General features: G+C 43.7%; 1 protein-coding gene across 1 annotated transcript in view; it reads right to left on the bottom strand.

Moving 5' to 3' along the window:
- Nucleotides 1-5,368: 5,368 nt before the first annotated feature.
- The window catches only part of LOC122945365 (dynein axonemal heavy chain 11-like), a 165,076-nt gene continuing 148,996 nt past the window's right edge, over nucleotides 5,369-21,448 (bottom strand). Inside the window, exons 20-22 of the mRNA XM_044304438.1 lie at nucleotides 15,422-15,534; nucleotides 11,452-11,592; nucleotides 5,369-5,840 (exon numbers count right to left, since the gene is read on the bottom strand). Of these exons, the coding sequence (XP_044160373.1) occupies nucleotides 5,590-5,840; nucleotides 11,452-11,592; nucleotides 15,422-15,534 (505 nt within the window). The 3' untranslated portion in view covers nucleotides 5,369-5,589. The remainder of the gene's footprint in view (nucleotides 5,841-11,451; nucleotides 11,593-15,421; nucleotides 15,535-21,448) is intronic.

The raw sequence follows: 21,448 nt of genomic DNA, 5'->3' as shown, positions 1-21,448 counted from the left end.
TGTATATTATACTGGGGGGGTCCGCACTGAATGTATATTATACTGGGGGGGGGGTGGCCGCACTGAATGTATATTATACTGGGGGGGGTGGCCGCACTGAATGTATATTATACTGGGGGGGGGGGGGGTGGCCGCACTGAATGTATATTATACTGGGGGGGGGGGGGTGGCCGCACTGAATGTATATTATACTGGGGGGGGGGGGCGCACTGCGCCACCAATGTTAATACAAATGCAGGAGGTGGGTGCCGGAGTGAAATAGCCGGCACCCGACCTCTATGATAGGGGGCTGCGATCAGCGGCAGTTAACCCCTAAGGTCCCGCTCCCTGTCATAGAGGTCGGGTGCCGGCTATTTGATTCCGGCACCCGCCTGCTGTATTTGCGCGGGCGTGCGCGTACTTGTAGGAATGGAGAGGCGGCCCGAGTACTTGTTCAGCCGTTGTGCGCAGGCGCGGCACAGCGATGCGGCCGGACGAAAGAGGCCGTATCCATGGGATACAGAAAACAACAAAGGAATCGCTTTACATGATTTTTTGAATGAAAGGTAGCTTTTGGATAATAACATGGATAGGAAGATAGGAAGATTGTGTGGGGGTAAATAGATTAGATAAAACCTATTTTATGAAGTGGGACAACCCCTTTAAGCTCAGATCATCAAACTACAGAGAACTGCGAGCGGTCTGGGAAACCCTGAAAGTATCTGAAAATATTTTCCAACAATACAACAACTGTGGCCTCTCTAAAACACCAGGGAGGCACAAGATCTCCAAGCTTGAAGGGACTGGCAATTCTCCTGGGCAGAAAATAATGTCCTTTTAATTACAGCAATCCATCTCAAAGGTTCAGAAAACATAGAAGCTGATTATTTCGGCAAAAAAACAGACCCAGGGAGTGGTCTCTAAGTCAAGAAATTTTTCAGATTTCCAAAAGATTAGGAGTATTTCAAATAGACCTATTTGCTTCAAAAACATGCGAAAGTAAGGCTTTTTTTAAGGTTTTGTTCCTTAAATCCCAGAGAAGAACCATGGGCTGTCAACGCTTTCTCAGTCAGGTGGACTTGGAACCTCACGTACGCCTTTCCTCCCTGGGCCCTAATCCCTCGGGTCTTGCAGAAGATATTAACGGACCCAGTAACGGTGATACTAGTGGTCCCCTGCTGGCCCAAGAGAAGCTGGTTCTCCATCCTAAATGAGATGGCTGTGGAAGAACCATGGAAAATAACATTTCAGAAAGACATTCTACTGCAGGGCCCAATCCTTCACCAGGACCCCAGCTTGCTCAAGCTATCAGTCTGGATCCTGAAAGTGAAATCAGTAAAGGGCTTTCGGAAGAAGTAATTAATGCTTTGAAATCTAGCAGGAAGAAAGTCACCTCGGCTATATATCTCAAAATCTGGAAAAGATACTCTAGGTGGCTAGGGGTAGTCTCCCCGAATAGGTCACCCCCATGTATCCAGAAAATTGTAGATTTTCTCCAGAGGGGGTTGGACATCGGCCTTAGACCTAGTATGCTAAAGGTCCAGATCTCCGCCTTGGGGGCTTTCTATGACATGGACTTAGCCAACCATAGATGGATAAAAAAGATTTATAAGCGCTGCCTTCAGACTAAGACTATCTCTAACCCCAAGGGTTCCCCAGTGGGATTTAAACTTGGTGTTGAGAGGACTAATGAAGTCTCCGTTTACTCCTTTATTGCTAGACGCCTGGGAGAAATTCAGGCCCTCTCCTGCTGAGAGACCTTTTAAATTTTTCTGTACAGAATAGTACTGAGATTAGATCCGGGTTTTCTTCCAAAAGTGGTCTCAAATTTCCATAGATATCAGGAAATCATCCTACCTTCCTTTTCTACAGACCCACAAAATTCAACTAAAGTACAGTTCCAGCTCCTGGACGTAAGAGATACAATTATGCAGTACCTGACAGCTACTAAAGAATTTAGGAAGGACGACAACCTCCTTATATGTTTGCTGGTCAAAATAAGAGGAAAAAAGCTTCCAGGGCCTCCATTGGTCGTTGGATTAAAACCACGATATTCTGCTGTTATTTAATGGCTGGTCTTACTAGTCCTGCTAACGTTAGAGCCCATTTCCTAGGGCAATAGTGTCTTCTTGCGTGGAAAAAACTGGCGTTTCCTTTGACAGGATTTGTAGAGCTGCTACCTGGTCAAGTTATATACATTCATAAAGTAATCACAGGGTACAACCTGTTATAAAACGTAGCCTTTAATCTAATTTACACATAAAATAACAAACTCCCACAGACAAACATAGAAAAAGAACAAAAAAAGGATATAACCATGACGACATAAGGGATAATACTGTAACGCTCGATGGCATAGGTCTTTGATAGACGGGGTGGACAGTCATGGATTCTGATCTGTCCCTGTATCTAGCCCTAGACTCGGCACCCCTGCCTATGAACGGAATAGCCGCCCTGATAAGGACGATCCCGTGTTCTGGAACCTCCTAGTGGGTCCTAAGTTGACCCTATGATGTTGGTGAGTCCCTGAATTGGGGCATACTCTAGGTACACAGAACAAAAAAGAAAATTATAAATTACAGTATAAAGAGCAATGGGCCACCCACACTCGTGGATGCTGCGTCTGTGGGTGGACAAATGCTCGAAATGTTACGTCAAGGGTGGTACCAAGACAACCACATGTGTGATTATCTATGAATATATATATCATCAGGTAAAAGATGTTAATGTGTAACATTCACACACCAAGATTATTAATATGTGATGTTCATACACCAAAAATTGCCGTACACATTTGTACATGCGGATGTATTGTCAGGATATATATACACGCTAGGCACCAGAGCATTGCCTCCTAGGTTGGTGGCATACAGTCAAGTGCCAAAGTCCCAACGCGTTTCACCCTAATTGATTGCCGGGTTCCCCAAGGGACATATTTTAGCACAATGCTATTTTTGGCATCAGTAATTATTAAGAAGTGGCGAAGCAGTCAGCAGGGCCCTCAGTTATGATGACACAGTTTGACTAGATATTTTACTAGTCTACTAAGTTCAATCATTAAATAGCTTTAAAGGGTAAGATATAAAGACGGTATTCAAGGACCTTAGAGAGGCACGTAGTGCGTAAATCACTAGCCGTTGTGGGTACAGTGCATGAAGGTATCACCCTATGGGGTGCAGACTCCCAAAAGGATAAACAGGGTCATGCAAACATGTAGTCCCAACGTGGATAATCAGTGACGACCGCTAGAGACAACCACATATGTATAATAACATGTGTAAATACAAACAAGTAACCAGATACTACTTGCGTCTCCGGACACAGCCAGGACGGCCCCAAACTGTCCGTGGGGTTAGCAGTGTACCCACTATCACTCCAGCCGTAGCCCGTATACACACTGTTGGGAGCAGAAAAAAAATAAACATTGTAAACCAGATCAAGCCATCATGACCAACCTGTTATAGATGAGAAAAGAACCCCCAAGTCTCTGAAGGACTCACAGATAATGGTGCCTCACTGGTCCTGTGTGTGAGGTCGCCATGCAGAAAAAACTATCCAGCTTAAATAGCCCGCACTCCCTTCTTGGTGGGAGGGGCCAGCTACCTTCAGCCTATCTCTGTCCAGGCCTTGGTTGGGCGTGGACCTATGATGTAAGGTGCCAATGGGCGTGGTTGCATCTCAGAGTCATTAAATAGCTCCCATAATGGATCTATTCCTGTGCCGCCCCACTTATCTAGGCGGACTTAATACTGATCATGTGACAACCACAGCCGGTGTCAGGGCTGTCCCTGATGACGTCACCGGCAGCACCCGATCACATGGCTTTACAGGTATCACGTTGCGTCATCAGCCGGTGTCAAGCCCGTGCCTGATGACGTTGCCGGTATCCTCCAATCACGTAGCTAGGCAAGCTCAGTGTGAAGTGATTGGATACTTGCGGCGCACCTCTTATTGACGTGACAGCCGTCCGGTCCGGTGAGATGAAAAAAGCATTGTCATAATACATGTAAAAGGACCCAGTATGGATGTATAAGCCATAAACTACAGATGAAAACAAATTGCAGATAATCAGTGCGCCGATATAGCTACCAATCGGATCCACTTCCAGATTTAGTGTAAATAAATGAATGAACCAGGGTATACAGTTATGGGAGGAGATAGGGCTAATAAGATAGATATCCTGCAGGCTTAATAAAGCTATTATTATGAATTGTATGTCATATCTTTGTGAATAGAGTTGATAATCTATACATATAAATTGTTTCATATATGGGGTAGATCAAAGCAAACAATCCTCCCCTCTCAAATTGACACTGTGCTTGAATATATATGTTACCCCCATATTAGATAGTATCTGGCTGGCTACAGGAAGCAGGAGTAGTCTATATTTTCGTTCAATCCTGCTGGTGACATGGTGTTTAACATGTGTATCCATTTTGACTTTTTGTCTCAGGATGGTGTCAATGTCTCCTCCCCTAATGGAATGTTTTATTGTTTCTATCATGGAGAAGCTTATTGTTTTTAAGTCTCCTCCGTGTTTAAGAACCACATGCCTAGACAGAGGCTTATCACGCTTGTGGCGAATGTCCCCGACATGTTCCAGGATCCTCTTCTTAAATGCTCTACATGTTTTACCAATGTATCTGAGGCCACATTTACACTGGGCCATGTAGACCAAGCCAGGTTATATACATTCATAAAGCATTATCGAATATATCTCTCTGCTTCTACAGACCTGACCTTTGGCCAGAAAGTTCTGCAAGCTGTTGCCCCGCCTACCAAGTAATCTGGTAGTTCTCATGTGTAGCCGTCATGGTGAATGAAATGGAAAATTAGACTTACCGGTAATTCTGTTTCCTTGAATCCACCATGACGGCTTGGATATTCCCTCCCTTAGTTGATCAGATATTGAGTATGAACAAATACAAAAAAAAAATATATATATATATTATAGGTTTGCACCCACTTTGGTAATTTGTAAACACTGAGGGTGAGAGTGGGTGGTGGCCTTTTAAACTCTGTGTTCCTGCCCCTATAGAGGTCAAGGGGACAATTTCATGTGTAGCCGTCATGGTGGATTCAAGGAAACAGAATTACCGGTAAGTCTAATTACGGTTTTTGTTTTTGTTTTACCACAATGAAAAAGAATGACTGTTCAGAGAGAAGTCCTCCCTCCCTGGAGCGCTCTTGGTAGGAAGCTACACACATACTGTTTTGTGAGGGTTTTGTTCATAATCTATTTTCAGAATACATAATTAAAATGGAGACAGCTGGCTATGATTTTGATGCAGGATGATATATAAAAGGCATATAATATTCAAGTTGTTTAGATAATCACTGTTCCTGCAGCGACGGAATCGTAGCAGTGGTTGTTTATGTCTGTGATTAAATTTTTATAGTCCTTTAAACAGCTGCATAGTGAGCGTATAATACGCAGACTGACAATTGTATAGCTCAACGCTGAACTTTCTCAGTTTTTATAATTTAATAATTGGCATTGAACATGCTGTGGTCAAACAGGTACACTTAGCTCATCATCCCAGAGCCGTTCCCTAATTCAAGCAAAAAGATGTACGTGCTCCACTTTTATATGCTTTTATAAGGTTATTTTTACATTACACTTAACAATAAAGCCACACCAGCAAGAATCCATTTTGAAGGTCTTTCTTTGGTCTTCAAGTGAAATGCCCAAACGTAGGTTGATCCTCTTATTTTCGTCTTGTAAATGGGGCACTCGTACATGTTCCTTGTGTCTTGTCTGTCATTAGGAATAGCTCTCACAAAAATCACCGGCATCATGGGATTGGGAGTCTTTAAACGGGCTTCAATAATGTGTCCTCCCTGCACATCCCACTGTGCCCCTGCATAGAACACAACACAATTAAAAAACTATTTCTGCTATCGGCAATAGTTTAATGCAAGTAGCAAGACTACTTTTACAGTCGATATTTTACATCGGTATTTGTAAGGCCTGCCAGTATCTGTCAAGTAGATCCAGCTGTCGGATGGATAAAAAAACAGTGCATGCAATGGTTGTTGTCCAAACAAAACCTGGCATTTACGCTGGAACGCGGCCGGATCACTGCCTGACCCAGTCCCAGTCAAGGAGGTTCCAGTGGTAAACTAGAGAAATTATACATAACTGGGGGGAAATTATACATAACTCTTTAGTGTCCCTACTACTCTTAGTCCCTACACTAGGTATAAAAGCATCTAGCTAGAGAGTAGAAAAATGTTTCTAGACTACTATGGTAAGGGTTGTCAAAGCAGGACAACCCCTTTAATGTGGTTTGCATATGATTTTTTTTATATATAGATATATATTATAGATATATATTTTATATCTATCCCATGCTAAAAGGAACGCAGATGTGTTGTTGCAAAAACTGCATGTTTTTTAGTCTTATCCAAAATGCACTACTAGGTTAGGTAGGTCATGTCAGGATAGTCAGTGCAAGTGATTGCAATTACTCCAAGACTGAGCAATCACAAATACCATATGATAAGTGACATGTTATGTTAAGCAAGGCTATATACACACATTGAAAGTCAATGGAGGACGGATCTGTTTTCTATTGTGCCATATTGTCAGCGAAAACAGATCAGTTTGGCTCAGTTTCGTCAGACTGACAGCAAAACGCTGCTTGTCCGCCTCCAAAGCGGAATGGAGCCAATCTGATGCATTCTGATCTGTTTTGGACTACTTGTGAGATCCCTGAACGGATCTCACAAACTGAAACTAAAACGCCAGTGTGAAAGTAGCCTTACATGTGGATATTCAGTACAGTACCAGCTAGGTAGATAAGATACTCAAATAGTATGTACACAGTGCTGAAACTTTCTGCGCTAGAAATGGACCAGCGTTGCAGATTTTGGAATATGCAGATTGTCAATGCACATTTACCCTTTGCAATGTAAAGGATGGGATCTGGGGAAATTCTGCAAGTAAGGCCCCTTGCATGCGAGCGTTTGTCATGCTGTGAGTGCGCAGCGCAGCTCCCGGCCTGAACTCCCAGCACTGACGGGGGTCACATAGCATTATATTGATTTATGATGCTGTAACCCTTACAGTTCTGGAATTTATTGGATAACACTGACATAATGCTGCCAGTGTTAGCCAATACATTCCAGAATTGTAAGGGTTACAGCATCATAAATCAATATAATGCTATGTGACCCCCGTCAGTGCTGGGAGTTCAGGCTGGGAGCTGCGCTGCGGACTCACAGCATGACAACGCTCGTCTGCAAGGGGTCTAAAGCCTCATTTACAAGTCAGTGATTTTGAGCCAAAACCAGGATTGGAGCTTTCACAGCGATAAGGGAAATATCTGCACTTGTTCTGTGTTTAGATCCACACCTGGTTTTGGCTCACAATCACTGATGAAAATCACTGACATGTGAATGAGGCATAACACATGCAGAAATGCAGCGAAAACTGCATAAAGTATACTGCCGTATACATGTACCCTGTGTGCACCTTGAGTATGTAGCCCCGAAACCTTATTCACAGATCTGTGACAAGAGGGTCAATGGTTCATCCATGTTCGGAATGTCCATTTTTTCCCCCCCTCTGTGTGTCATCCGTATTCCACGGACACTGCTCAGCTGAAAATTAATTTCCAGAGCATCTCCTACCAATGATCCGTGAAAGCCACTACCAGAACACGGGTGGCATTTGTGTTCTGTCAGTGGTTTTTATGGCATAGTCTTCAATGGGCGTGGTTGGTTCATATCATGGACCAAAATAGTGCATGTCAGTGGAAAAATACTGATATGGGAATAAACACATTAAAATCAATGTGTACGTGTGCTGTCAGTGGAGAACATGGACAATACATATGCATGATTCATTGACGTGTGAATAAGGCCTTAAATGGCCCTCTATAGTATGTTTGCTTTCCCTTATGTTCTAACCAGCAGCAAAATAATGGGGTATTTTTTTTGTCCTGTGTGGACTTGGACAGATGGTTTTATTAGCTTGTCGATTTATTGCCATGATTCTTTTTTTTACTTCTTTATTCTGAGGGTTTTAGGCATCATGTAAGCAGTTGCAGAGGCAGCTCATTGAGCCTTACGGCAAATATACCCTGCAAATAGAGAAGAGTTTCTGAGCCTGTGGAAACGACCCAGTGGGGTTTGAGCAGTAAGTGCACCCTGTAATTTCAAGATTGTTAATACTCAGATGGTAGAAACATCTCAGAGCCGAGTGTTCTACCCAATCAGGATTCCGTTGACTACTAAGGCCCCTTTTACACAAGAGAGTATTCTGCGCCTGGTGCAATGCGTGATGCGAACGCATTGCGCCCGCACAGAATCCGGACCGCTTCATTTCAATGGGTTTGTGTACATGATCGTTGGTTTTCACACATCACTTGTGCATTGCGTGAAAATCGCAGCATGTTCTATATTCTGAGATTTTCATGCAACGCTGGCCCCATAGAGGTGAATAAGGCTGCATGAAAATCGCATCCGCAAGAAAGTGTGGATGCGAGGCATTTTTCATGGATGGTTGCCAAGAGATGTTGTTTGTTTACCTTTTTATCACGCGCGTGCAAAACGCATTAAATCGCATTGTACCCGTGCGATAAAACTGAACGCGATCGCAGGTAAAACGGAATAAACTTGCTTGCGAAATCGCGCATTATTCACTGAACGCATCTGGACCTATTCCGCTCACGCTTGTCTGCAAGGGACCTTAATGACTGAACTAGGTTAAGAATTGCACCTGGAGGGGCATAGAGCTAGTGTATTCCTATGGAAGTGGGAAACATCATGACGTGGACATAATTGTACCTGGCCCATCTGTCTGCTGTACTTGTTTGAGGCTTCCTCAAAATTGTTGCTGGCCAACAGAGTCAAGGTGTGGCAGTTCCAGGAGAATGGTCTCTGAAATGAGAGATCTCAGGCAGATTGCCAAGTTGTGGGGAGTACCAGAGATTTATTTTAGCGCAATCAGGTTCAGTGCTAAGATGTAAACATTCCTTTCCCTTTATCATGAGGACAATCCCTTGGCAGCGGATACCCTGTCCATTCCTTGGAGGTTCTGGCTGGTCTACGTTTTCTCTCTGGTTTCCTAGGGTATTGAAGAAAATCAGGCTAGACCAGGCCACGGTACAGCCATCATACCATTCGGGATGAAGAGGTAATGGTTCCCAAATCAGGCAGATAAGTTGAGGTTGTTACTGAGACTCCCCCCAGTGCAGACCCTGGGTGTCTAGGGCACTCAGCTCTGCCAAGATCTGGAAATATTGAGCCTGAAGGTTGACCATCCTCTGTTTCTATCTTGAGGCCTCTCTGATGTAGTCAGGATGACTCTGCCACACTTTGGGTCTCAATCTATCAAAAGGTCATGTTTCCCAACTCATTAAAATGAGTCAAGGGTATAACTGGAGACTTCCCCCACTGCAGATCATGTGTGTTGAGGGCACTGAACTCTGCCAAGACCTAAAGAGGTTCAGTCTGACAGCCTCAAGATTGACCAGCCTCTATTACTATCCAGAGGCCCTCTAAATCAATCATGAAGACCTTGCCACACTTTGGGTCTCAATCTACCAAAACCTCATATTTCTGAAATCATATTAAATTAGTCAAGGGTGTAACTGGAGACTTTGCCTCCAGTAGATTATATGTCTAAAGGCCCTATTACACTGGCAGATAATCACCAAGATCATCGCTAACAAGTGTTCCTATAAACGTTCATTAGCAATGATCTGGCAGTGTAATACTGCCACCAATTGCGTGATGAAAGTGCAAATGCTTGTTCATCAGGTAATCTGAGTCTTTCACCATATTTAAAAATGATCGTTTGCCGGCTGGAGATCGTGCTGTGTAATCAGCACTCTGCTTCCAGCAAACAATGAGTCAGTATGGTGACGAGCGATGGCATTTGCGATCGCTCGTACTTAAACTGAGGAGAGGAGATTGCTGCATGTAATAGCAGCGGTCTCCTCTACTAGCGAGCAGGCGATTGCCTTGAAGGAACGCTTCCTTCCTGACAATTGTCTGCTACATCTGCAGGTGTAATAGGACCTTTAGGCACTAAGCTCTGCCAAGACCTGAAGAAGTTCAGTATCATAGCATGAAGGTTGATCAGCCTCTGTTACTATCTAGAGGCCTCTCTGATTCAGTCATGAAGACCTTGCCAAACTCTGGTTTTAAATCCATGGAAAAGTCAGATGGGCCAGATGAGTCAAATATCTAAAGACTTCCCCAAAGCAAATTGTGTGTGTCTAGGGCACTCAGCTCTGCCAGGACCTGGGGATACTCAACCAGACAGCCACTATAGTAAACTAGTAGCCTCTTAGATATAGTCATGAAGTTTATCCTTGTCACAAGAGTCCATGATGAAAAGGTTCCTGGACCATACTCAGAATCTGTGTCAAAATAGGACTTGGCCTTAGTCCTAAAAGTTTTGCAAGCACCTCCCATTGAACCGCTGGATGAGGTCCGACATACAGACCTAGCCTAAAGAGGTTATTCACTGTACATCTAGCTATGACATCTGCCATGAGAAGAGATAGATCCTAGTCTTATCAGTGGATCTGTACTTCAGATTCCTTCCTGACAAGGTATTATCAGATTTTATTCCAAAGGATTGTTCTTTGGTCACTATAATCATGGCTTCTCCTTCCAGTGTCTGTTATGAGCTTTCCTCCACTGAAGAATATAATCTCCATTCCCTAAATCTTTTGGGATCTCCTGTGATCTGTTTACTAATGAGACAAGGAAGGTTGAGAATTTATTATTTAAATTCATAAAAGAACAATGAGCTTAATAGCCACCATATATACCCTGGATATATATTTTATGGCTGCCATTAGACTGGTACACTTTGTTCAGAATTCAGATCTTCCTAATTCTGTTAGAGCCCCTTTTAGAGCAGTGTCCACCTATTGGGATGATGGAAGTCTGACCCTGCTGGATCAGATGTTTTGTGAGTAGCATGGAGCTCGCACTGTATGTTGAATTAACAGTTCACAGAAGAGACGGCTTTCTGGCCATCTATTTGGGTTCCACCACACAAGAGGGCCCTCTCTATGGGGGTACTTGTTAATTCCCCATTTTTTGTACTGCTGGTTAGAGCGTAAGGGAAGCATTGATTTCTAACGTTAGTCTGTTTTCCTTTAGTCCTACTCCCAACAGCAGCATAAGCTTTCCTCCCTATGTTACATAGGATAGGAGGGGCTAGGTATTCTTATATAGGCTCAGAGGTCTATAATTAGTGATTAATTTGATTAAATTAAAAATTCCATCTGTTCTACTAGTACACAGGGGCAGAAATACCCCATTATTGTGCTGCTATTAGGAATAAGTGAAAACAGATTAATGTTAGAAATCAACGCTTTCTTGTTTCTTTAGTCAGGTGATCCCAGCAGGCAGAAGTAGCAAACCTTCTATATACCCTGCTTGCGGACTTGAACAGTATGCAGTGAAAAGTGCTGCAGCAGCTCAGAACAGTATATGCAGTCCTACCTTCCAGGTGCAGCCCATATATGTATGCACCTTCCCTGGCTGGTTGAGAGAATTCCTCCTTGCACTTCTTCATTACATCGACAGTGAGATGCATCTTATCCAGGGGCCATTCATTTTTTCTTGCTAAACTTTGCATGACAGCTGCAAGAATTGTTTTAGTTGAATAATATCATTTTCAAATTGGTTCTTTTTATAATCACTCAGCATCTGTAACCACAGAGCTAAACACTAGTTTGTAAGATGTGATATTCACATAAGTGTATGTTTCATAGTTAGATAAATGGCATGAGGGAAATAAGCAGCATAGTGGCAAAAGAGCTTATTTTCCAGCAGGCGTACACATTCCACATATTATTATACAACCGTGATGTATTGATGCATTGCAGAACTGTATTAACCTGTGGTAATTCTATTAAAATATATGTCATTTATGTGTTTGTTAATTCCTGAATAATATAGTTTTTCTGACTTTAGATTGTGGTTATATAAAGCCGCTTCTGTTCTTCCGCCTTGCCTCAGTGGGTGCAGTCTTTGGCATCATGCACATACCTGCAATGTATTCAGCAGTCCACCAATCCACAAAATACAGATATCGCACTTGTTGCATCCACATCTTTTGCGGACCCACTGAATTCAATGGGTTTGTGATCTATCTTTGTGCAGAACGGACATACAGATGCGGAAACCACACGGATCATCCATGTGCTTTCTGCATCTGTTCCACAAAAAGATAGAATATCTCTGCAAAATGCAGACGCATTGAAGCCAATGGGTCTGCAAAACAACAACAAAAAAAATGCGGATGGCACATGGACTTCATCCATATTTTGCGGACCACAAAACAGACATGGTTGTGTTCATGAGACCTTGTGGAAGGTTCACCCAGAGGATTTTGTCCGTGTCAAAATCCGCTGCATATTCCTCAGCAGAAGCAGCTGCCCTGTGCTGCGATTTCTGCTGTGGGTTTTCATGCAGACCTGCTCTAGGTTTAGCCTCACTGAATGGCGCTAAACCGTGAGCAGGTTAAAGTTTTGCGAGGGGTCCGTGCGGTGACCATGCCAACAATAGACCTGTACGGTTTCAGTACAGATTCGGATCAGTTTTCATCACCAAATCCGTGCTTAAATGTGCCCCAAAAACGACTGATTTTGAAGTACAGTTGTGTTCAAAATAATAGCAGTCTGTTTAAAAAAGTGAATAAAGCTCAAAATCCTTCTAATAGCTTTTATTTCCATACACAGAAATTCATTGGGGACACTACACATTCTATTCCAAATCAAAGCATGAAGAAAAATATATCAAACTTGTGTTGTTCCTCTAAAAAAATTAAAGAAAAGTGAATGTGACTGTTCAAAAAAAATAGCAGTGTTTGTATTCTTCTTTACAAACTCAAACATTCACTATATAAACTGAAAAATGTTTGAAGATTTTGCTTTCCTTTGAATCACTTCACTAGAATTTAGTTGTGTAACCGCTGTCTCCATAACGTTAATCTTGTTGGTCTGGAACCAAGATGTTGCCCGTTTACTGGTGTGTTTGGGGTCGTTGTCTTGTTGGAACACCCATTTCAAGGGCATTTCCTCTTCAGCATAAGGCAGCATGACCTCTTCAAGTATTCTGAAGTATTCAAACTGATCCATGATCCCTGGTATGTGATAAATAGGGCCAACACTGTAGTATGAGAAACATCCCCATATCATGATGATGCTTGCGCCACAATGCTTCACAGTGTATTGTGGCTTAAATTTAGTGTTTCGGGGTCGTCTGACAAACTGTCTCCGGCCACTAGGCCCAAAAAGAACAATCTTACTTTCATCAGTCCACAAAATGTCTCTTTAGGCCAGTCAATGTGCTCTTCGGCAAATTGTAACCTCTTCAGCACATGTCTTTTTTTCAGCAGTGGGACTTTGCGGGGGCTTCTTGCAGATAGCTCGGCTTCACATAGGCGTCTTCTAATTATAACAGTACTCACAGGTAACTTTAGTTACTCACAGGTAACTTTAGAATAGCCATTTTGGCTATTCTTCTATCCATTTGAATAATAGTTTTTTGCTTTCTTCTACGTCTTTCAGGTTTTGGTTGCCATTTTAAAGCATTTGCGATCATTTTAGCTGAGCAGCCTATCATTTTCTGCACTTCTTTATATGTATTCCCCTCTCCAACCAACTTTTTAATCAAGGTACGCTGTTCTGCTGTTCTTCTGAACAATGTCTGGAACAACCCATTTTCCTCAGAATTTCAGAGAGAAATGCACTGTAACCAGCATGTACAACATTTGCTGCCTTCCTTCCTTAAATAAGGGCAATACTTGCCACCTGTTTTTCAAAGAATGAATGACCTCACTCATTGAACTCCACACTGCTATTATTTTGAACATGCCCCTTTCAATAACTGATTGAATTACACAGAATCAGCAGCATGCATGTCATGACTGTTGGGTATGTTGGGTTTCTATTACTCTACTACACCTGCTAGTAAATTATTTGCCATGTAGAAATATCATTTCTACCAAAAACAGTGATTGATCAGGTTAGTGATGTCTGACTGCTATTATTTTGAACATAACTGTACATGCTTAAAAAATCAGCACATAATACACATGCATTTTTTCAGCATGAAAAATGCATTAATTTCAAATCAGCGCGGAATACACGTGTCTTTTTTTCAGCATGAAAAAAAAGTGTTCACTTCAATACAAAGCTGAATTTTTCAGCTTGAGGCAGTTTTGAAGCAGATCTGTGGCAAAAAAAAAACGCATAGAGTTTCATGGAGCTGTTTTTTTCTGCTTCCTATTCATTTCAATGGTAACTTCAGTGCTGATTCTGCCCCAAGATAGGACATGCACATGTAAAAAAGAAGCAAGTGCTGCTTTCCATTGAAATTAATAGGAGTCTGTTTTGAGGCATTTTTGAAGCAGAAACACTGCACCAAAAACTGCGATGTGAACTGGCCCTTAGGGCTGTTTCACACGAGCGGATGCCGTGCGTGACATCCGCTCCGTGAATGAGAGCCAAGACCCGATGCAGACTGCAGAAGCACGGAGCATTAACATGACTGATAATGCTCCGTGCCTCTCTGTGATCTCTTTACTACGAAATCACAGTGACAACTTTATCTCACTGTGATTGCGTAGTAAAGAGGTCACAGAGAGGCACGGAGCATTATCAGTCATGTTAATGCTCCGTGCCTCTGCAGTCTGCATCGGGTCTTGGCTGTCATTCACGGAGCGGATGTGAAACAGGCCTTAGGGTGACTTAGCATATGACAGATCTTGCTGCAGAAATTATCCGTGGCTGCAAATCAGTTCTATTCATCTGAATGGGGTTGTGTTGGCGGCAAGCACATGGATTTCTGCAAGCCCCATTCGAGTGAATTGAACTGATTTTCAGAAAATGTCTGCAACAAAATCTGCCACGTGTGAAGTTACCCTTATGGTTTTCATATGTCATGAATGAGCTATCTCATCTATCATTTTATTTTACAGTATTATCCTATATTATAATCTGCTTTGGTTCTGCTATTATTATTGCACTCGTTAAGCCTTACTAAAATACATAATATAATGTGGAATAGGAAAGGTGTGGAGGTTGTGAAGGAATTTAGTTTAAAGATACAAGTTTATAAAGAACACAAGGGGTATAGACTAACATTCAGCATGCTGTACATTTCTATAATTGCTGTGCTGGACCTGATAAGTTCCATCATTTTAGTCGCCATATCGAATACGACAATAAAATGTGTATACGGTACTTCATTTGAGAAAAATATACTAAGACAGCAAACATGCATTCAGCTAGGATAAAGTGTGGAGGTAAATGATTCTTTATGGCACACAGTTTTAGCTGTTCTGGTAATCATGTCGAAAAATACAATATTTATTCATTAGATCAAATTTAATGAGGCCTCCTGGCAGTAATTATAAAAATTACTGTAGCAGTAAATTACTAATGAGTTGTGATGTGCTCCCTACCTGTGAGGAAGGACTGGGGGTTGAAAAAGCCTGATATCCAGACGACACTTGGGAGACAAAGATCTTGAGTCCAGGCATCTAATTCACGGCAGCGAAGGAGCAGATCACTGTACCTGGAGAGCAAGCACAATAGACCTGAACTCGGCTACAGTTTAACAACCAGAAATCTGTGGCTTGTGGAATAGATCTCTGCGCTGTAAATCATAATGAATTCCAAATAAAATAGGTTATAATGCTCCCTACTCGGGTATATAGCTGATTAGTGATGAGCGAAGTAAAGCATTCGAAGCGGAATTTGATCTGAAGTTTAGGGAAACTTTGAATTGAAACAAATCTGAATTTTCTCGTGCTTCGTAGTAACAAATCAGGTTTTCCTAAAATGGCGGCTCCATGTGTTATAAAGTGAAAGTAAGTGTAGACGAGACAAGCCCGGGACCGCAAGATCACCCATAATGCCGAGCAGCCAGACAATTAGCAGATAGCCCTCCCCTGTGATGTCACAGCCCTATAAAACCCTCATCCCGTGCGGTCTCCGCCATTGTCCTCTGAGCTGAGCAAAAAGAGAGAAATGGCAAGCTCTCATGCACTAGGGACAGTACTGCTGAAAATGATTAATAGAAGAATATTGGCAAAGGAGAGTGATTCTGCATCAGTTTTATTTATTCCTACATTTACGTATTCCTACATAAGCCATAAATGTACTTCAATACAGATAAGGTGGAAGCCTTTATTATTCCAGCACAAGTGTGCAAGTGTGGCAACCAATACCATCTAGTCTGCACCCCTTAGGGGGGGTCATGTCTTAATGATGAACATCCTCATCTTTTGCTGGCTTTACTTCTTCCAAATCATCCTTCAAAGTCTCCATGTCCTAGAAAAGTCAGCAAAATGCAAAGAGAGGAGAAGCTGGATGTTCCTGATGACATATTCTCATCACTATTACATGATGTGGAAAAGTAGGAAAAGCAGATGGCAGAAGAAGGGCTCCCACCTGTAGGACAGGAGAGCGCTGGGGTTGGAGAAGTGGGTATGCCAGAGCTGATTAATATTCTGTGTTTACTGTCAAATAACCTGCAGGAGATTGCAGGTCAGAACAGCAATAATATGTATATTGTCCTCCCACCTAACCAGCCAAACCCAATACCAGCAACAGCATCTGTTTAAAGATGCTGCACGTCCATTAACAATGAAGAAGTTACAGTTACAGTGCGGTCTTTATTATTTACTAGCTGCAGGCTAATTGGCTGCTCGGTTCTTCACTGCAGCATAACTGCAACCCGCTCGCAACACAGCCGCTCCTTGTGGCCGTACCCTAAGGCAGAGTGGCCTGGGTATACCTGATTTATAGCGTTTTGTGGCAAATTACTTCAGGACGAATTGAATTTTTTGGCGAACGAGGCAAAGTTGCTGAATTTAATTTTTTCAAAATGTCGCTCATCTCTACAGCTGATATTACAGAAGAGCTTCCTGTCTAGTACTCTGATATTTCAGCCTTGCCATGGGCATACTGTGTGGATCCAAATCCCCATTCTCACTACACTTGTGATGTGAACCCGGCCTAAACTGTTGCAACACAAAATTTCCTGTACAGGCTTTCGTTTATACGGCAGATTGCATGTGCTACTTATTTCAGACTGAGGCCAAGAGAGTTAATCCCATGGAATGACAATGAAGCTAATCCTCATGTGGAACTGTGGCAGAAATCCAAGGGTCAGCCACGGATTTCTGCCACGGAAATACACATCGGCTTGCGATAACTATTCGACTGGGGAGCCTTTGTGACTCATGTCTTGTGTTAACTCATGTATGATCAGAAAGTACATCGAAAATCCTTTTTAGAGGGGTGATCCTCTCAAACAAGATGACCCATATACATAATATGTGATGTCTTGGAAAATCTGTTACAGGAAATCTGGTCAGGTTAACCACCTCCGGACCGCCTAACGCAGATGTGCGGTCCGGAGGTGGCAGCGCTGCGCAGAGTCACGCATATACGCGTCATCTCGCGAGACGCGAGATGACGCGAGTATGCGCCCGCGCGTGCGCAGTTCGCGCCGGCATTTCGTTCAGGATCATTTCGTCAGCAACCTGCCAGCCAATGATCGTGGCTGGCAGGTTGCTGATTTTTAAAAAATCCAATCAAAGGGCCAGATAGCAGATCATATTTGTAAATATGATCTGTTATATGGCTGCCTGCTCCTCTGCTGGTTCTTTTCGTCGGTTGGATCCAGCAGAGGAGCAGGCTTCACAGTGAGTACACCAAACATCACACTTAGCCCCAGATCACCCCCCTGAACCCCAATTAACCCTTTGATCACCCCTTTGATCACCCCTGTCAATCACAAGTGAAAAGAAAAAAGTGATCAGTGCAAACTGTCACTTTTTTTTTTCACTGTTATTGACCGTTAGGTTTTAGGTATAGTTTAGGTCCCTTGGTTAGGTAGTTAGCGATCAGTTAGCGCCCAGCCCACCGCACCGCAGTCCGTTATTCGCTAATTAGCGTATCGCTAATCAGCATTTGTACTTTTATAGTATCTGGAAGTGATCAAAACTGATCACGGTCAGATCTATAATAGTACTAGTGTCACTTTAGTTCGCCCTCCACCCAAAACGCAGTGTTTGCCCGATCAGGCCTGATCGCTCGCCCACACGTGCGTTCGCCCACACCCGCCCCACCGCAGTGACAAAAAAAAAATTTTTTTTTGATCGCTGCACATTCAATTTACACGCACTGCGGCGATAAAAAAATCAGTTTTGATATTTTTTATCAACCGCAGCGGCCTCCGGTACTTCGCTAGGCTCCCCTTTGTAAGACAGGCTTGCTTTTTTTTTCTTGGGTAGTCTCAGGGAATACCCCTAAATTTAGTTGCCCACATGTCTAACAGGGGGTATTCCTCTGAAGAGGCCTACAGGCTTCTGACCCAGTCGGATGAGGAGTGGGAACCCTCATCTGATGAATCCAGCGGGTCAGAATACGAACCTGTAGAAAGCAGTGGCTCTCTGACCCAAAGTTCGGACGAGGAGGCTGAGGTCCCTGATAGAACCAGGCGTACCCGGCCCCGTGTCGCTAGACCGCAGGTTGCGCAGGATCCGCTTCAAGAGCAGCAGAGTGGGGCTGGTGCTGTTGGATTACGTGGTGAGGCATACACCAGCAGCCCAGCCCTTCCTGGACCTAGTACCAGCACTGCCGTACAACCTGGTGAAGTAGCGAGCACCAGAAGGGCAGTTGAAGCTGGTACGGTGGCACGTGCAGTAGTGACCCCGTCGCAGCCACCGCAAAGACGTGCCCGTAGAGCCCCTAGAATCCCAGAGGTGCTGGCAAACCCTGATTGGCAGTCCCCAACTTCAGCCGCACCTGTAGTTTTCCCTTTCACCGCCCAGTCTGGAGTTCGGGTTGAGACAGCTCAGATCGGTTCGGCCCTGGGATTTTTTGAGCTGTTCTTGACTGCGGAGCTTTTAGACTTAGTTGTGGCAGAAACAAATCGGTATGCCACACAATTTATAACCGCTAACCCGGGAAGCTATTATGCCCAGCCTTTCCGGTGGAAACCAGTCCAAGTTTCCGAAATTAAAACTTTTCTGGGCCTCCTCCTCAACATGGGCCTGACAAAAAAGCATGAATTGCGGTCATATTGGTCCACGAACCCGATTCATCACATGCCCATGTTCTCTGCTGCTATGTCCAGGACACGATTTGAGGTCATCCTGCGTTTCCTGCACTTTAGTGACAACACCGCCTCCCGTCCCAGGGGCCACCCTGCTTTTGACCGGCTCCACAAAATTCGGCCCCTCATAGACCATTTCAACCTGAAATTTGCAGATATTTATACCCCAGAGCAAAACATCTGCGTAGACGAGTCCCTAATACATTTTACCGGGCGCCTTGGCTTCAAACAATACATCCCAAGCAAGCGCGCCCGGTATGGGGTCAAATTGTATAAGCCCTGTGAAAGGGCCACAGGCTATACCCACAAATTTCGGATCTATGAGGGAAAAGATCAGACACTGGAGCCGGTCGGTTGCCCTGACTACCTGGGGAGCAGTGGGAAGACAGTTTGGGACTTGGTGTCACCCTTATTCGGCAAGGGGTACCATCTTTATGTGGACAATTTTTACACAAGTGTGGCCCTCTTTAGGCATTTGTTTCTAGAACGGATTGGCGCCTGTGGTACCGCGCGAACTAGTCGCGCGGGCTTCCCCCAACGGCTCGTTAGCACCCGTCTTGCAAGGGGGCAGAGGGCCGCACTGTGTAACGAAGAACTGCTCGCGGTGAAATGGAGAGACAAGCGTGACGTTTACATGCTCTCCTCCATTCACGCAGACACGACAATACAAATTGAGCGAGCAACCCGTGTCATTGAAAAGCCCCTCTCAGTCCACGACTATAACCTCCACATGGGAGGGGTGGACTTCAATGACCAGATGTTGTCTCCGTATTTAGTTTCCCGCAGAACCAGACGCTGGTATAAGAAGGTGTCTGTATATTTAATTCAATTGGCTCTGTACAATAGTTTTGTTCTCTACAGTAAGGCTGGGAGAACTGGATCCTTCCTCAAATTTCAGGAAGAGATCATCGAGAACCTCCTGTACCCAGGAGGTTCCGTGGCCCCATCCACCAGTGTAGTTAGCCGTCTACACGAGCGACATTTCCCCAATGTCGTTCCTGGTACCTCAACCCAACCGTCACCCCGAAAAAGATGTCGTGTCTGTAGCAGGAGTGGAATAAGGCGTGACACCCGCTATTTCTGTCCCGACTGTCCTGACCACCCTGCCCTATGCTTTGGAGAGTGTTTCCGGAAGTACCACTCACAGGTACACTATTAGCATAGGGATCATCTCACCAGGATAGGCACACAGGGCTATTAGGGCCCATTCACTCACTGCTGCTGCAAACGTCTCCTTTCACATGGGACAAAGTGCATAACGCACTTCGCCACATCTTTGGGCGATTTGCGCTTTGCACATTGACCCATGGGGAAGGAGAGGTTTGTTCTATAAAGGTAAAAAAAAAAAAAAAAAACACACCAGTAAGCAAACACGTTAATGTTCAGTTCAAAAAGTTAAAGTTACATGTTCTGTTGCAAAGTTAATAAAATTATTGCGTTGCGGCCTGGTTTTTTCTTTTTTTTTTTTTTGTCTTTTTACCTTCCAGGTGGACCAACCGATCGACCAGCTGCAGCACCGATGTGCATTCTGACAGAAGCATTGCGCTGCTGTCAGATTACACGCAAGTCGGTGTATGCGGCGCTGCAAGACGGGATTTTCTCCTCTGCAGTGACAGATACGTTTGCCGAGGCATACGAGCTGAGGAGGAGGCGGCGTTCCTATGCTTTGGCAAACACTTTGTATATATATATAAAAAAATAAAATAAAAAAAAATCCCGGCAATGATTTATTCATCCACATCGATTGATGCGAATGGAGAAATCTGGTTTGCCAGGGCATACGAGCTAAGTGGGTATGGATGTAGGGCGGAGCTCCTATGTCCTGGCAGACGCCTTTCCCCTCCATTTTTTTTTTTTGGCAGAGATTTTTTCATCCACATTGATCAATGCGAATGAAGAAATCTGTGCCGTTCATTTTTTTCTTTCAGCCCAGAGGCTGAACGGAAAAAAAAATCTCATTACCTGTATGCTCAATATAAGGAGAATAGCAGAAACTCCTAATGCTGGCCATACATGTAATGATTGCGGAGACCCTCAAATGCCAGGGCAGTACAAACACCCCACAACTGACCCCATTTTGGAAAGAAGACACCCCAAGGTATTTGCTGAGGGGCATATTGAGTCCATGAAAGATTGAAATTTTTGTCCTAAGTTAGCGGAAAGTGAGACTTTGTGAGAAAAAAAAAAAAAATCAATTTCCGCTAACTTTTGCGAAAAAAAAAAAATTTCTATGAACTTGCCAGGCCCCTCATTGGATACCTTGGGGTGTCTTCTTTCCAAAGTGGGGTCACATGTGGGGTATTTATACTGCCCTGGCTTTTTAGGGGCCCTAAAGCGTGAGAAGAAGTCTGGGATCCAAATG

Source organism: Bufo gargarizans, chromosome 8 (assembly GCF_014858855.1).
Source record: "Bufo gargarizans isolate SCDJY-AF-19 chromosome 8, ASM1485885v1, whole genome shotgun sequence".
Classification (NCBI taxonomy): Eukaryota; Metazoa; Chordata; class Amphibia; order Anura; family Bufonidae; genus Bufo; species Bufo gargarizans.
Note: the sequence above shows the minus strand (reverse complement) of the source record. Positions and strands in the feature narration are given on the sequence as shown.